Source organism: Anastrepha obliqua, chromosome 1 (assembly GCF_027943255.1).
Source record: "Anastrepha obliqua isolate idAnaObli1 chromosome 1, idAnaObli1_1.0, whole genome shotgun sequence".
NCBI classification, from domain to species: domain Eukaryota; kingdom Metazoa; phylum Arthropoda; class Insecta; order Diptera; family Tephritidae; genus Anastrepha; species Anastrepha obliqua.
This window is the reverse complement of record NC_072892.1, coordinates 66,733,318-66,750,710: the sequence shown is the minus strand read 5'-3', so window position 1 is coordinate 66,750,710 and position 17,393 is coordinate 66,733,318. Positions and strand designations below refer to the sequence as shown.

Genomic DNA, 17,393 nt, shown 5'->3' with positions numbered 1-17,393 from the left:
ATCAAAACAAAACTAAATTATTTTTTTGTGTTCATTTGGTTCATATGTTCCATAAAAAGTTGATATGGTAAATAATATGCAGGGTCTGATACACGCAAATTTCCATTGACCATTATAGTGACAAAATTATCGATCACCAATTCCAACAGGATTTCAAAATCAGAGTTGGAATGAGTTGTTGTGTGGTGTACTTCTGAAAAAATGAGAAATAAACAAAATAAATCTAAAAATTCGAATTCTAACTTTATCTTGTGTATGTTCTTATTACCTTTGAATTTTTCCAATGAAGCACCATTCATTTTAAATTTTCCAAGATTTTTTTTTATCATTTCGCGTTTCTTTCCTTTTTCATTCGATTCCAACATTTGTTCATAGCCGAAAACATCGTTTGCAAACGCATTCATTTCCATATAGAATTGGTCAAAGAAAGCATTGCTCAATTGAGTTGAAACATTATTTTCATAAATACTTAGGACCTTAACTAATGCACCTTGGTACATACCTAACGCAGATATTCATCGCGACCTTGACATCGATACTATTGATGAAACAATACAAAGCGCTAGCAGAAGACACATAAATAGACTATTAACGCATACAAATCCTATGATGAGAAGACTACCAAATAAAGAAAAATCTACCCAAAGTCGGCAAGGATTTGATTACAATTGATTAACACCAACAGATCTTGCAAAATCCTTGTAATCAATTGTCAACTAATCGTATATGTCATTGTTTGTTAACCACTTGTTTTTAAATAATATGTATATATTTCTTCTAAATGAGCTTGGGGGCATTGGCCCTTCAATATCACTCTCATTCCATCTTTTTGTAAATCAAATTACTTATTGTCTAACGACAGGTGTAATATTTTATGGAAGAAATAAAAAAAAAAAAATTTTCATTCGAATCATTTGAAATTTCTGTATACAATAACGAAAAATTCAAAAAAAGTTGTACACATAAAATGAATGTCGATTCGAAATTTACTTTAATCTAAGAATCGAGCAAGTTTTGTTTTGTACAATATTTTGATTTTTTCTTTTTTTTATATGAAGAAAATATTTAAAAGAAATTTTTTTTTGCTAAAGACCTTCCCCTAGTGGATCCCCTATATATGAAAAAAGAACGAATAAAATTGGCCTCGTATCGGACCAAAAAAATGCGTACAAACGAACATCATTTCATTTTTATATACATATATAGATGAAGCAAGTTAAAATTTTAGAACATGTTCTTCATTCACAAATTCACAAAATATCTTATGAAATGGTACTATGCTTACCATCACGAGTTTTCTTATAACAGCCAGTTTCTTCACATAGACTCTTCGGCTCAATAAATTGCTGAAATGATACGCGGCAACTGGCTTCCGAGCCATAAAGTTGAAATAAATAAACAAGTAAAAAAGTGGTCCTATGCTCCAAATTGGAACTCTAGGAATTAATGATGATGAACAAAAAGGCTATATTTTATATACACCTCTCGCTCACTCTCTCTATCCCCGACGCCCACGCTCCCTAAGCAAATCAAAGCTGGATGTGGCAATATACCCGTCTAAGTTCTTAAATCTGGTCGGCGTATCCATGTTGGATGTTCGTGATTACAAGTCTATGAATTTAAGTACCTTGTAGTAGTGCTGAGTGTGCAGAAGATACATAAATTGCCATACAACCCAGGATGCAAGCTGCAAATAAATCTTACTTTGCGCATAGAAAATTGATGAAGTCGAGGCTACTACCAGAAACCTGAAAATTCGCATATAAAAAACCATCACAAGACGGATGATCAGTCACTTAAGTTGATAAGTTAATTTGTTTCTAAAGAAAGATTCTCAGAAAGTTATTATATTTGGCCCTGTACGAATTGAAGATGATAAGTAACGCATTCGGTACAATGACGAATTAAACTCGTTAAAGCCCAAATAATTCGATGATACGGTCCCATTTTGCGACTGAGCAACGAAAGAACTTTAAAAAAGATCTTCGAAACAAATCCACAAAGCGGCACAAAAGAAGAGGTCGGCCGAGAAAAAAATGGAGAGATGGCATAGAAGATGACTTATTCATGGACTATGGGCATATTTGATGACAAAAGAATACCTGAAGACCGAGTGATGTGGCGGCGAATTGTAGCAATGGTTTACATCGAACTGTGATGCTATGATGATGGTGACTATTACATACAAAAATTATTTTGATCTTAGTCGGACGGCATTCAGGCCATATTAGGAGGCATATTATTGATGATGTCATTAAATTTGTGTCTGTTTCTTGCTGCCTCTGTTAGTTCGCCAATTGTTTTGAAACCTGATATTTTCAAGCCAAGTTATTTTTCTTCTGTCAATTCCTCTTTGCCCTTCGATTTTTCCTTGTATCACCAGTTGTGAAATTTCGCATTTGTTGCCTCTTGTAATATGTCGGAAATAAGCGATTTTTCTTTGTTTCATGTCCGTTAGCATGTTCCTTGGAACTTGTATCCTATATAAATAGGATGTCTTGTGATGCTTTGTCAGTCTAGCTTATTCTCATCGTTTTTCTATAGCATTAAATTTCAAAGTCTTCTAGTCTACGCTTGCAATTTTTAACGTTCTGGCCTGGCATCAATATAAAAGTGTCGCACTTAATAATAATTGGTATGTCCCGGCATGTCAGCAGTTTACTAATCTGCATAAAGGCCGCTGTAATAGTTTCTATTCTACTGCTTAATTATTCATGGTCATGGTCCCACATACAAGATCTTTTAAATCCCATTTAGTTATCTCAATTCAAATTAAAAATTTTTTGACGGAATGAGATATGCATGTAGAAAATGATGGCCAATATTTTCCGAAAATTCTCTGCTTGCTTTCTTATACACATTTAGAGACAATTGGTGTTCTATCTCGGCGTTGATTATTGTTTTACAAAGCATCAATTGTTTCTTGCTTGCGCTCTATATTTGAGTCGGCTCCACAGAAAAAGTCCAAAGGCGTTAAATTTGTCGATCTGGCGGTCGAATAGCTGCACCATTCCGTGAAATTACTCCTTCCAGCAATTTCGTTTCCATTAAATTGATTCTTCCATTGGCTGTGGCAATCAATAATAGGTCAAAAAGATTTGGTTAACTTATCTCTATATGTCAATCCGTTAACGGAAAGCCCATTTCCAGGCATATATTCGAAGAAAAATTACCCAATAACACCAACAGAATATATCACCGGGGCCCACGAGTAGTAATCCCAAGTCTTTCCGCATGAATACTTAACGGACAATGCCCGACAAGGATACCCATAAAATTCGAGAGCTGCTGCTTTATTAGTCCTAGAAGTTCCCTCAAGCGCTCTCGATCTACCCGTTTCCAGAAGAATCTCGCGACTTTGCTCGTTTGTGCAATAACCCAGCGAACACAGGTTCTCAAGGGAACCCTGATCTTCTCATTTCACGGCGAAGCTGTCTGCAGAGTCCCCTATCTAGCCAGCTTATCAGCCCAGCAGTTTTCAGCTATGCCCCTGTGACCGGGAACCCAAATGAGCCTAATATCGAAGTATTCAGGCATTCCTCGACTAAATTTGAACGCACAAACAACGAATCTAGGTTACTATTGTATGAATCAATAGATAAATAAAATTGAGAATCACCCAGTTTTAGAGTCACAACGGGTTTTTCCATCACGGGACTGAGGCGTTTTCTTCATGGCTTTAAATTCGCGACCAATTTACACAGAAAAGTAGCAGTACTCGTATGCATAATTTTTACTTCACTTCATATTTAGTGCATTTATATATAAAAATATTCATAAAATGCTTGAAAAATGAGTTTAAGCGTGCATTATCCGGGACACATCACAATTTAAGTAGTCCATTTGCAAAATACCGTGAAAACATTATGAGAATGAGAATCCAACCAAAAAAAAAAAAGAAAACAAAATAATAATAAAACGAACAACGGAAAATTGAAACAAAAGCCAATTATGTTATAAGATCCTGCATAGCTAACCACGAAAACCGCTTTTCCAGCACAGCAGTGGGTCCTGTCGCCTACAAGTGTTCGTAACTATGCATATACACATATACGACTACATATACTGAACTGCTCAGCCAACACTTCACCAACAGCCACAATTTTGTATAGTGAGTTGGCGGCTCAGGGACAATTAAAAGTTAAGTCGTCCACTTTGACGGTCAATTGTGCGCCGAACGCTGCACAGAACGGTTATCCCAAAGAATGCTTTCGAAATTTCGAATATAAAATAAATTACCATATGAAGTAGATTTTGAAAAATTGTGCAAAGTGAAAATTGTATAAACAGTTTTTTAAAAAAGTTATATTCAACTAAGGGGATTAATGTAAATTTTTATTAAAACATTTTGTGAAGAAAAAGTTAACGCAGAAACTTGCTGAGCATTTGATTGCAGGACATATACGAACAGATTTTAAGTAAAACAAATTTGAAAAAATGTTGGCCTGGAAGGTGTGGTCATTGGTTGGGTTACTGTGTGTGCATTCCGCATTACAAATCGAAACGGATAATAACTTTTTAAATGTAAGAATGAACGAATGAATTTATATAATTGGAATTCTCTGTAACACAAGACTGCATGCTATTTTTTTTTTTGTATTTGTATAAGACTGGTTTATAAGGTAATTTTGTAAGCTGAACGCGCGATTCTGGTGTTCAAAAGTGCCCATAACGTCACAGTTTTGTGAAAATTGAGGGTAAAAGCCCTTAAAAACTTGTTTTTGGGTGTTTTTAAAACTGTTTTTAAAAAACTTGACGTGTCTGAGACTGCAAACTATATCCAAATTAAGCCCTGATTCTTACGTTATGCAAATTTTATGCAAGATCAAATAAAATGTGAATAACTCAAGCTTTAATTTAAGTGCGTGATTACCATTCGGAATTCAAAGAGAACGTAGATTCGAATCTCGGTGAAACACCAAAATGAATAAAAAGTTTTTTCTAATAGGCGGTCGCTTCTCGGCATGCAATGGCAAACCTCCGAGTGCATTTCTGCCATGAAAAATTCCTCATAAAAAATATCTGCCATTCGGAGTCGGCTTAAAACTGTAGGTCCCTCCATTTGTGGAACAACATCAAGACGCACACCGCAAATAAGAGAAGGAGCTCGGCCAAACACCCAAAAAGGGTATAAGTGCCAAATATATAAATACAAAGTCCTTAGTACTTCAGCTTTTTAAGAAAAGTAGTAGTAAACGAACTCAAAGCAAGTTTTTCTGAGTTTTCATCGCTATTTTTTTCAAACTCGGATGATTTCGGACATAAAAGGCTATGATAGACATCCAGAAAAAAGAACAAGCGATGATTTGCAGAACCTAAGCTCAAATTTTTTAACTTCAACCACCATCTTGGATTCAACATTTTTAGTTTTGAAAAATTGCCATCGAGTTTGTAATCAGCGACACTGAGGACCTCTGCTTACTAATTTTTTTGAGTTTAGCTTAATCCCATAATCAGCAATTCGTGCAAAATTACATCGAAAACTTGTCTTAATTAAATAAAACAAAGTGAATTTCATAGACCTGTGTAATTTTATTTATTCACAGTTTAAGCAATAACTAAAGTGAGACAATTCTAAAAGTTTTCATGCTTCGTTTTTCAACGTTCATCTAAAAGATGTACAGGGGTCACACAATTTATTCGTCCACTCACAGTTTATAAACAGATACACCTATAGTTAGCACGATTTATACCAAAGTACAAAATTTGGATATATTCGTAAAAAATAACATTTTTATTCAATATTTAAGGAACAAAAACTTCCAAATTCATTTTTGGAGTTAGAGAACTTAAGGCAATAACGAACTTAAGGCAGAATTTTACGCAAAAATATTATTCGTACATAGCCATATAAAAAACACTAGTCTAACGGTTAGGCGCGATAGAAGTGAAACCTTCCGTAAACCAAACTGAGAGAGAATAAGACGAAAGCAGCATTAGGAGCAAGATAATTATAGGTTCATTATAATATTGCTATAAAGTTCATATTTTATTTTGTTCATTTTATTATTATTCATCCTCAATGTTTTCAATTTCAACAAATGATACGAGTGGCTTATGATAGCTAAAATATGATACAAATGCTTTGGTTTCGATGTTGTCAACATGTCTTTGAAATACCGCGTCAATGGTTGTTTTTGATCGTGTTGTCGATTCAGTGCGATTGTTACACATTTTTAAATTGAATGTTGTATTGAGAACGTCAATTAAAGCAACCGCTGTGTCCAATGCAAAATTTACGTTAAAATCGCCACTTAAAATCATTGGAACTTTATTGTAATCTTTTCTAAGTATCCGCGATACTTCTGGTGTATACTTTATTAAATTTTCGTGAATGAATTCCGTGATGCTATTTATTGATTTTTTTTCTGTCGATATTCACGACACTTTTCTGCATTATTTTTCGGCATAATTGCGGTAAATATTTAAAAATGAAAATATTTACGAATATAAAAATACACACGCGGTTGCTATTATGAGCGTCCCCAGCAAAACCTGCGTGACCGAAACTCTAACACAATTACATTTTTTTGAATGTTACAAACACATATGCACGCAGGTTTTGCTGGGGCGTGACCGAAACTCTAACACAATTACACATATGCACTCGTATTTGTTTGAAAATCGACTTTTTTTTTTTGGTTCTCCGTCACCTTTGGAAAATGTGTAAACAGTAAGCAAACTTTATTCATATATTTTTCCTCATTTTTGCATCAGTAAAATTAAACAAACGCCGTAGCCGAATGGGTTGGTGCGTGACTACTATTCAGAATTTACAGAGAGAACGTCAGTTCGAATCTCGGTGAAAACACCAAAATTAAGGAAAACTATTTTTCTAATAGCGCTCACCCCTCAGCAGGCAATGGCAAAATACCGAGTGTATTTCTGCCATGAAAAAAAGCTCCTCATAAACATATCATAAAATAAAATAAAATAACTGTATAAAAAAATTTTTTTTCTTGTGATTCGAACCAAGAATTTTGGATCGGAAGCTCACATTGCTAGCCGCTCGGCTATCGCGCCATGCTGTCGGCGCTGGCCTAAAAGTTATTTAGTTCGTCGCTACGTGTATATGTAATATTCGTAGCCAAGAGTGTCGCTTTTTTCGTTTCACTTTTTCTCAAATCACTCCCAACGATTCTAAAAAAGTTTTCACTTGAAAAATATTTTATTAAATAAAAAACGAGTATTCAGTACTTTATTGGGCCGCCTTTAACTTCAATAACTATTTCCAAACGTCGATGCATACTTTTCACCAATACCTTGGTTTCATTAGCTGTAATTTTCTTCCACTCAACACTTAAGCTGACTTTAATGTCGCTTTTGATGTTATTTTGTACTTTCTGATTGTCCTTTTTAAGAGCTCCCAGACATACTCAATTTGGCTCAGATCCGGTGATTCAGGTCGCCGTTTTAAGCTGTTACAGTGGTAAATAAGCCATTCTTGCACAAGATAAGATGAGTCTTTGGGTCATTGTTAAAACAAGAACCCTTTAGCATCAAGTCCAATTTTAACAGCACTATCATGCAAATTATTCTTCAAAATGTTTAAATAAATAATATATATTTGACCCTTTTATCATCAATAAAACCATTTTCCTACTCCATATGCAGCCATGCACCCCCAAGCCACCGCATGTCCTCCTCCATGCTTAATGGTAGGAATAAGATTTTTCATTCAGTTCTAAATTTGTTTTTTGCCAAACTGTTGGAGGGTCTTCTGATCCGAAGACATTAAATTTCGACTCATCGCTGAATATGACGTTTTCATAAAAAGAATCTAGCTCATTTATATAGCGTTTGGCGAACTTCATTTTCTTCTTTCTGTTAATAGCTGAAATCTAGAGCTTGCGGCGTGCCACTCTGATATGATAACCAGCGTTACGCAGGCAATAACGGACTGTTTGTAGGCTTACTTGTTTATGCAAAGACTCTTGAATATTTCGGTATAGTATCGTCTTTTTTTCCTATTGTGAAATCCTTCCCCTCCATCCTAAGCCCCACAAAGTCTGTTGTCAGCCTTCGATCGTAATTCTTAGCGGCTACAGTTTCTAGCGCACCTTAGATGAAATAAAAGAATAAATATGATGCCGGCCTTGTTTTTTTTTAAACAGATGTAACAGGTATAGAGCATCTTAAACTAACGAAGTTAAGCTCGTTTATAAAAGCAACAAAATGTTTTAAAAGGGATCCTATAGAATAAGGAAGAAGTGTCATATTGGCAGCCACCAGACCTACTTACCTACCTACCTACCCAGTTACCTACCGGCGGACCAAAATCCATATCACACATTGATTCTTTCGGAGTGTGCAGAAACCTGATTAATCTCCCGTAGATTTTTGTCGCTCCAAATCTGAATAGAATATAAAATCCAAGTTCACTCTCAAGCGCAAGCCCCGAAGTCATTTGGAGACTTTATTTATGCCGGTTTGGAGTTTCTGAGGGATCTGCTGCTGTCAGTATTAATAGTAGTGTCATCAGCAAATGTACCGGTTAGAGCACCATTTGTGATTGACAGATCGCGTGTAAAAATTAAGTACAGGTTTGGCAGCATATTAGCCTTGTGGGAGCCCAGTTTAATTTGTTGATAATTGGAGAATTCATTTTCATATTGTAATTTACATAGAACAGGTTTGATGTTTAAGGAGCGAATAGGCGTTTAGCGGAAATTTGTTTTTTATTTTAAAGAGTAGACATTTGTGCCACACTCGGTCGTAATTTTATGGTATGTCCAGGGAAACTGCTGAACAAATTTTTTTTGTTTGAATCTGCTCAATGCTCTTTCGTAAAACCGAGCTAATGTATTTGGATTATTTGTTTGCGTTCAATGACAACCATTAAACGTTTAACCCTCCGTTCGACACCTTTTTTAAAACCTTCGGTTGTGCACCCGGGTCTGGCCTTTTGTCGTCCTGTCCGAAGATCTTTTTCAAAGGGTTATATAGAAAATTAAACTTTAGGAAGCTACCTGGAAGCTCAAGTCGTTAGCTGTAATAGAAATATGTTAAATTCACGTCCAAAGTCGAAAAAGCCAGTCTGGCCAGAACCGGGTGCCCGACGGACGATTAAATAAAGCTTTTCCAAACGTTTTTGGTAGAACTGGTAGAAGACTGATAGGACGATAAGATTTCACTTCATTCCCTGGTTTTCCCAGTGTAAGCACCATTTTAATTTCCGCCACTTTCCACTGAGCTGGTAAGATAATTCTGGTTAAGCAGGCATTGAACAAATGCGTAATGAAATTATAGGGTTCAGGAGGTAGTTTTTTGAGATATGCCTATTAAAACTAGTTGTACGTCTATAAAACACCCTTTTCAAATGTCTATGTAATCCAATGTTTGGTTTTTTTATTACAGCACAAATTAAGTGGCATCATTCAGTGGAAGTATGAGAAGCGTCCATTCTGTAATGCCTTTACAGGTATGTAATTACCAAATATTACATAAAGGGTGGTCTAAAACTAAGTTTATTTTTAAAACTTTATTTTATTTAAAATACCACCCAAATATTAAATAAAGTGTAGTCCAAAAATAAGTTTATTTTTTTTTTTTTTAATTTGTTTTATTTTAATTTTAATTTATTTTATTTGAAATAAATTAAAAAAAAAAAATTGAATTAAAAGAAATATAAATAAATTTTGTATAAATTATTTTATTATTTCGAAAGATCACAACTTTTCTTGAATTATGGCAGGGATTTGATTCACGTAGCTGCCTTTGTTGTAGAGGATTTTATTAGCATCCAAGACCTTGTTAACGGTTTCTGGTCTATCTCTCGGATAGTCTGCGCTCCGGTTCACTTGATTAGAGGCAATTATTTTTATGGAAGAAAATGTTTATTAAAGCAACCGCATTTGATCTAGTAATCCAAGGTTTTGTGATACTCCAAGTGAAGATTGTACTTTGCTCGAAAATAAACATGCATCAAAATATTATTCCATCTAACGGTATTTCGTAGTAATTAATAAAACTTCGGTAGCTGAAATGCTGTTTTTGACTTATTAGTTCACTTGAAAAGAGGCACTAATCAAATAAGAAAAAATTATAATAAAGTTAGGAAATTTTTTTTTTTTTTACATTTATTATTTAAAGCTTAATAGTTTGAGCTGCCACCTTGTTTTTAAATTATAATAAAGTTAGGAAATTTTTTTTTTTTTTACATTTATTATTTAAAGCTTAATAGTTTGAGCTGTCACCTTGTTTTTAAATTACTTCGTAAATACGTTAATGGATGGATTTGTTCAAGTTCTCCAAATAGACTAATGAAATTTCATTTCAGTCTCGAATTAAAGCATTTTTGTTTTCAAATTGTTGCCCATTCTCATAAACCTTGCGAGCAAGCCATACTCATCGATTTTAAATAAGGTTCAGATCTCGGGAATACTGTGGCTATGCTTTAACATTCTTTGGGACGCGATTCAAGTTTGACCACACTTGAATTGTGTATAGGTGCATTATCCTATTGAAAGATCCAATTAAGAGGTCCAAATGTTTCACAAATCTCGGGAAAAGATGATTCTAACAGAGCTTTATAGCTGTTTTCCGTTATTTTGTTCTCTACAATTTTCAATTCGATGCACGATATTGCTCCCCATACCATGACACCACCTTCACATTTATGTTTTAGAATAGCCCTTCGAACGGTGGATTTGCCATTTCTTACATTTTTGCTCTTACACAGATGGGCGGAATTTTATGCACTGCGAAGGATTTTGCGGGATTCCTTCGGTGTCAAAGCCAGTTTTGTTTTGTTTCGATTCACAAAGAGTCGGTAATCATATATTCAAGCTTGTAACGCTCACCATTGGCCAAAATGGCTTTTTAAAAAATTAATGATCCAAAGTGGCTACAAATTCAAAATCCGCACCAAACATTTATATTCCTGCGGATTCAATCATTGATATCTTGACAATCATGTGGCGCTTTTTCGAATCTTGGATGCAGGAATTTTTTCCATTAGCACAGCCGCCTATTTTTCAGTCAAAGCGACTACCAATCCGAACTGGCCTAAGGTTTTAGAGCCGATAACGAAGTGAATGGTCGTTTGCTTTCTATTTCTGGGTCAATGGGGCTTATACCCGTAAGGGAGCAATTAAAGATGTTATTCAAAGTTCTGTTTTATAAGATGTTGAGTTACTGTACAGCGATGATGTTGTGCAGGTCTTTAATATTTTTGTATAGAACCATTCCTGACATCAATTTTTTCAAATGTTGGCCGCAACTACGCCGTAATTCGGCCATCCGTAAACATTAATTTTGAATGACTCGCTGGAGGACTTGGGTCGGTATCTCGGGAATAACTTAAGTAATGTTGGCTTCCAATACCTCAACCAAAGCTGGTTCATCCAGAAAGTATTTAGACTTTACGTACCCACACAAATAAAAGTCCAAAGGTGTAATATCACCCGATATTGGTGACGAATTCACTGGTTCGAGACGAAAAATAAATTACGCGTAAATTATTATAAATAAAAGAATTATGTATTTAGTTTGACAGTAGTCACGTGACATCTGTAAAAAAACTACTGTTGGAAAAAGTACCTCCAATCTGATCACCCTTTCTTTTAATACACAGTTTTAATATATGTATTTTTTATTCTTTTTTTAAGTAATTCGCAGTAAATAATTATTCAGATATTCACTTCTTCTTGTTAATGTCAAATGTCTTAATCACTTCTTACTTTTATTCAAAGGTTGCGGTAAAAAGCGTTCATCCCTCCCACCTTACCCCTTATGGAAGCGCGCTGAAATGGACGAAGCAAAAACTTATAACAACGAAGAAATGTCTGAGGGGCTAAGTGATCTGATCGATATAAATGCTGAGCCAGCTGTGGAAAATGTACAAAAACAAATAATGTCGCAGGCTAAAATATTCGAAGCCATCAAAGAAGCGAGCAAGGAAATATTCCGACAGAAGAACAAACAAAAAATGAGGCAGCGTGAAGAGGTCCAAGATAATACTGAAGGTGTCTAAGCAACGAACAATAAGGAAAAATAACAACAACAATAGAAATAAAAATGTAGTCGTGTAACTGGAAAAAGTATTGATTCTTTCAAGCAAATCGAGCGCAGAGATTTAAATAGAGTTACATTTATTATATTTCGTAATGAAATAAAACATTTTGAAAAATAAGAAATACAATTAAAATAAATAAAAATTAAAAAGTTACAATTGCATGCAGCGTTACTACGCCTAAATGTATGTTATTACACTAATTACATATAGAAAATACCAAAATACCAAGGAAGTCGTAAATTTTTTTAATTTTTTTTCAACATGCAGCCTGCTATTCTTTTGTGGTTTGCGTTTTCTTTGAGAGACGTACTTTTACACCACCCTTTGATTGAATACCCACGGAGTGATTATCGATGATAATTTCACGTCTGCTCATAATTTCAATGTTGAAATTTTGTAAGATTTTAACAACGCCCAATTTTGAATTCAACATGCCCATACGCAGAGCTATGCATTGTCGTGGTCCAGCGCCAAAAGGCATATACGCATTTACATTGTAATTGGGACTTGAGGGCGAGAAGCGATGTGGATCGTATGTCATTGGATTTGGAAAGTATTGCGCATCGCGAAATATACCCAGCAAAGGGATAACGACGGGTATGCCCTTTTCGATGATATGGTTGGTGCCGGGTATGGTGTAGTCCTGTGTGCATTCACGGTTCAAGAAGGGCAACGGGTATTTGCGATTAGTTTCTGAAAATATTAAATTATTAATTAATTAAAATTAATTATTACAATAAATTGTTTTTTTCTTTCGTGTTTGCATTGCCACTTACCTTGTAAGCACAACTCCAGGAATGACATTTCTCGCAAAGCATCATAACTCAACTGCCCATCGTGACGCGCCAGTACTTCAGTCACCTCTTTCTGCGCAAGTTCAAGCAGTTCTGGATATTGAGCCAATTCGAAAATGGTAAAAGCAGCTGTTGAACTGGTGGTCTCCTGGCCGGCAATGTAGAAAATGAAACCCTGTGCGGCTATGTGATCTAACGTGAATTCTTTTTCTACGCCAACCGCTGTGAACAAGATTCGGATTTCAAATGTGTGTAAAATGTTGCAAAGTTTTAAAATGGTTAATACCTGCGTTGGGCTTGGCACTCCAATTGTCATCATCCTCGGTGATCTTGCCAGTATTACGCAGCTGCATCATCAACTGCAACATGTCCTTGCGAACTATGTTATGCTTCTCACGATATTCAATCGTATCTTTCATTATTTCACGCAACCCCACAGCTAAAGTGTTTTTGAAGCCCAAACGTGTCATGATTTGCACAAGGCTATAATGCATAGGTAAGAAATGTAAAATCTGTTAACAAAATTTAAAAAAATGAATTTACGTGAAAACGAACTGGCAGCTCGTCATTTCGTATATCGACTGTTTATCAGCCGAGGGGTTAGCAGTTCTACCAACTACTCAAACGAGTTCCTGGCGAGCTCTTACATAAAATGAGAGAGGTTCGCAGCTAGGCATTTATGTATGTATATATGTATATATGGTTCAGACGATTTTGCCGTAAACAAACCACCGTAACATTCCCCATACCGTAAGCAAATCAACCCATTCCTTCAAGCTCACTGAGAACCGGTTAACGGTCTAATGCTGGCCACACCTCCATGGTGAAAAGATTTTTACAAATATGGCCAATATCACACCGTTAACCAGCTCTCAGCGAATTTGACAGAATCGGCTGGCGTAACAGGAGTTTTGGATCGAAAAAAAATCAACACATCCCCTTCCATGCAGCCGTCTGAACAACGACTGATTGGACGAATGTGTGAATACGTGTGAAATGAGCGGACAGAATTCGGCTGTCGAGTACTCCTGTGACATGACAGCCGAAGTTGCTCGAACAGTTTTGTTTTTCAGCATAGTTAATTGCCAAACCTAGTAAATCTATCATCCTTGTCAGCATCTGCATTCTCTACATCGTGCATAACCCAGCTTACAGTAGCCAATCAGCTGATTCATTCAAAATCGCTGAGAGCCATTTAACGGTATGATGTTGACTACATCTCTACATTCTGTGCATCATGATTAGGACTACCGGTTAAATTACAACAAAAAACTCAAAAAAAAAACATGAACATAATTTTTTGTTAACACCGATAATATCCATTACACTAACAAAAACACATGACAGCCGCAAACAACTCCACTCTCATCCAGCCAATAAACCACAATGACTAGTTCATTCAAAAATATTCATTAACAAAGCTGCCACCTCACAAGCTGAACGCAGCCTCAAAGGAAATCAAACAAATACTATTTGACCACAAATATTATATAAAAAACTTAAGAGACACATCGAAAATCTTGGAGCTGGTATAACGACAAACTATTCACCGTGGAAGGCTAAAAACAAAATCAAAAATAAAATTTTATACGAACCACCTATTAGAAGACTTGAATGAATCTTGACAAGGCTGAAGTTTTCACAAAACACTTCAAACTTACTTTCACCAATAATACACCCCCGCAAAAAAGGATTCATGCAAACCAAGAAATGAAGAAGTCGAAGAAATAAAATAATGTATATAGAAGAGAATTGATCCTAAGAAGTCGCCAGGAAACGACCTAATAACTGGTAAAATTTTCAGAGAACTCCCAGTGAAGGGAATTATCTATATAAGGAACTTATTCAATCAAATCTTGAACTTGAAATATTTCCCAAAAGTATGGAAAATTGCTCAAATTATTGCAATACCAAAACCATGCAAATGCAAAATAAGAAACTTGTTCTAATATCAAAAGCAGAATGTTAAAAAATCAAAAATAGGCATTTTAAAATCTCTCACACGCCAAAATGAAAAGTGTTATTATTGAAGTGAAAACTTCTTTAGAATCGTTGGGAGTGATTTGAGACTCGATGAAACGAAAAAGCGACACTCTTGGCTACGAAGCGTTACATTATATGTTGATATAAACTTAGCGACGAACTAAATAACTTTTAGGCCAGCGCCGACAGCATGGCGCGATAGCCGAGCGGCTAGCAATGTGAGCTTCCGATCCAAAATCCTTGGTTCGAATCACAAGAAAAAAATTTTTTTATACAGTTATTTTATTTTATTTTATTTTATGATATGTTTATGAGGAGCTTTTTTTCATGGCAGAAATACACTCGGTGTTTTGCCATTGCCTGCTGAGGGGTGAGCGCTATTAGAAAAATAGTTTTCCTTAATTTTGGTGTTTTCACCGAGATTCGAACTGACGTTCTCTCTGTGAATTCTGAATAGTAGTCACGCACCAACCCATTCGGCTACGGCGTTTGTTTAATTTTACTGATGCAAAAATGAGGAAAAATATATGAATAAAGTTTGCTTACTGTTTACACATTTTCCAAAGGTGACGGAGAACCAAAAAAAAAAGTGGATTTTCAAACAAATACGAGTGCATATGTGTAATTGTGTTAGAGTTTCGGTCACGCCCCAGCAAAACCTGCGTGCATATGTGTTTGTAACATTCAAAAAAATGTAATTGTGTTAGAGTTTCGGTCACGCAGGTTTTGCTGGGGACGCTCATAATAGCAACCGCGTGTGTATTTTTATATTCGTAAATATTTTCATTTTTAAATATTTACCGCAATTATGCCGAAAAATAATGCAGAAAAGTGTCGTGAATATCGACAGAAAAAAAAATCAATAAATAGCATCACGGAATTCATTCACGAAAATTTAATAAAGTATACACCAGAAGTATCGCGGATACTTAGAAAAGATTACAATAAAGTTCCAATGATTTTAAGTGGCGATTTTAACGTAAATTTTGCATTGGACACAGCGGTTCCTTTAATTGACGTTCTCAATACAACATTCAATTTAAAAATGTGTAACAATCGCACTGAATCGACAACACGATCAAAAACAACCATTGACGCGGTATTTCAAAAAAAATGTTGACAACATCGAAACCAAAGCATTTGTATCATATTTTAGCTATCATAAGCCACTCGTATCATTTGTTGAAATTGAAAACATTGAGGATGAATAATAATAAAATGAAGAAAATAAAATATGAACTTTATAGCAATATTATAATGAACCTATAATTATCCCGCTCCTAATGCTGCTTTCGTCTCATTCTCTCTCAGTTTGTTTTACGGAAGGTTTCACTTCTATCGCGTCTAACCGTTAGACTGGTATTTTTTTATTATTATAATCTACACCACTCTCACACCCGCATACCGCGCGAGGCGGGGTTCATTTTCACCGAACACGCCGGTAGTTTCGGGCTACAAGTCATGTCGGCACTATTGTTATCTTTTTTGTTTTGTGTTATGTTTTATATTATTTTATTGATGTTTGTGTTTTTATTTTTATTTTTTTTAGTACTTTATTATTATTGTTATTGTTTTAGTTTGCTTTTTGTTTTTATATTTTTATTACTATGATCAATAAATTTATCAGTTACTTACGATGGGCACAAGAAGATTAACATTCCAATATTGGCATTTATTAAGTTGTTGCGCCGCGCTTTGTGTACAAGGCATCTGAACTTATTCTTTGGATTCTCAAAGCTGTTGATGTCCAAACCGAAAATAACAGATCCAATTATGTCGATAGCATAGCTGTTGAATAAGCGAAAATGCAAAATATTCATTTCACTTTTTGTTTCCCATTCCATCCAAAATTCATGCTTACGTCACAAGTATATCTTTCAGGTCCAATTCCGCGCTACCCTCCTCCGGCAATACTTTATTCAGATGTGCAACCATTTTATTGCCAATATCATCGGACGTGTGAAACATTGCTTTCAATTTACCCGAACTGAAGGAAGGTGTCAACTTTTGACGCAATGATCGCCAACTTTGACCGCGCAAACTAAACAAATTGCATGACAAGGTGTCGCGCTTCTCGTCCACATAAATGCCGCGATCGTGAAAACTATTAAAATCTTGTGTGAGTATTTGACGCGCTAACTCTGGGTCACGTATCAAGACGGCCGGTCGGAAGAGCAAATAAACACCAATAAATGGTAATTTCGCTGCCTTGAGGTAGGCATCGTAAATTGCCACACCCATAGATTTTTCATGCTTAACCACTGATTTCAAGCAACCGCAGGGAATTTGCGGATCAGGATCGGTTGGAAAATTGCGACGATTCCAATAAGAGTATTGTTGCTTGGTCAACCAGCAGAGAATTGTACCCAGCAGTAAAAAGAGGAGAAGCACGAACATTTTCACTTAATTCCGGTGAAGTAGATACTATTGTACTTTGAACCCCACTGCGCATGTGATAATACGAGTATATACAGGTATGTGTGTATATGCAGAAAAGATAATAAATTATTGAGAAACCGGTACGAGTAAAATCACGATAACTTTTGCATAAACGCGGGTGTTCTACGAACGTCCAATTTTGTGCATTGCCTTTTGTGAAC

At 35.5% G+C, this 17,393-nt stretch overlaps 3 protein-coding genes across 6 annotated transcripts in view; 2 read left to right on the top strand and 1 right to left on the bottom strand.

Moving 5' to 3' along the window:
- LOC129253319 (uncharacterized) overlaps positions 1-11,719 on the top strand; it is a 36,881-nt gene extending 25,162 nt beyond the window's left edge. The window contains exons 11-12 of the transcript XR_008583709.1: positions 9,358-9,421; positions 11,694-11,719. The gene's annotated coding sequence lies outside the window, so the exon portion shown is untranslated. The remainder of the gene's footprint in view (positions 1-9,357; positions 9,422-11,693) is intronic.
- Positions 1-12,126, top strand: part of LOC129253323 (cardioactive peptide) — a 24,672-nt gene extending 12,546 nt beyond the window's left edge. Inside the window, exons 1-3 of one of the 4 annotated variants that reach the window (XM_054891632.1) lie at positions 4,181-4,524; positions 9,358-9,421; positions 11,694-12,126. In XM_054891632.1, the coding sequence (XP_054747607.1) occupies positions 4,438-4,524; positions 9,358-9,421; positions 11,694-11,974 (432 nt within the window). In that variant the 5' untranslated portion in view covers positions 4,181-4,437 and the 3' untranslated portion in view covers positions 11,975-12,126. Of the gene's footprint in view, positions 1-4,180; positions 4,525-9,357; positions 9,422-11,693 lie in introns of those variants that run through there. The other 3 variants (XM_054891634.1, XM_054891635.1, XM_054891636.1) reach the window with 3 other exon arrangements.
- On the bottom strand, positions 12,076-17,393 carry LOC129253320 (probable cytochrome P450 6d4). The gene is made up of 5 exons (XM_054891627.1): positions 16,655-17,393; positions 16,429-16,581; positions 13,097-13,293; positions 12,793-13,032; positions 12,076-12,709 (listed from the first exon to the last, which is right to left on the bottom strand). Exons 1-5 carry the CDS (start codon positions 17,188-17,190, stop codon positions 12,288-12,290), a joined length of 1,548 nt encoding a protein of 515 aa, XP_054747602.1. The 5' UTR covers positions 17,191-17,393; the 3' UTR covers positions 12,076-12,287.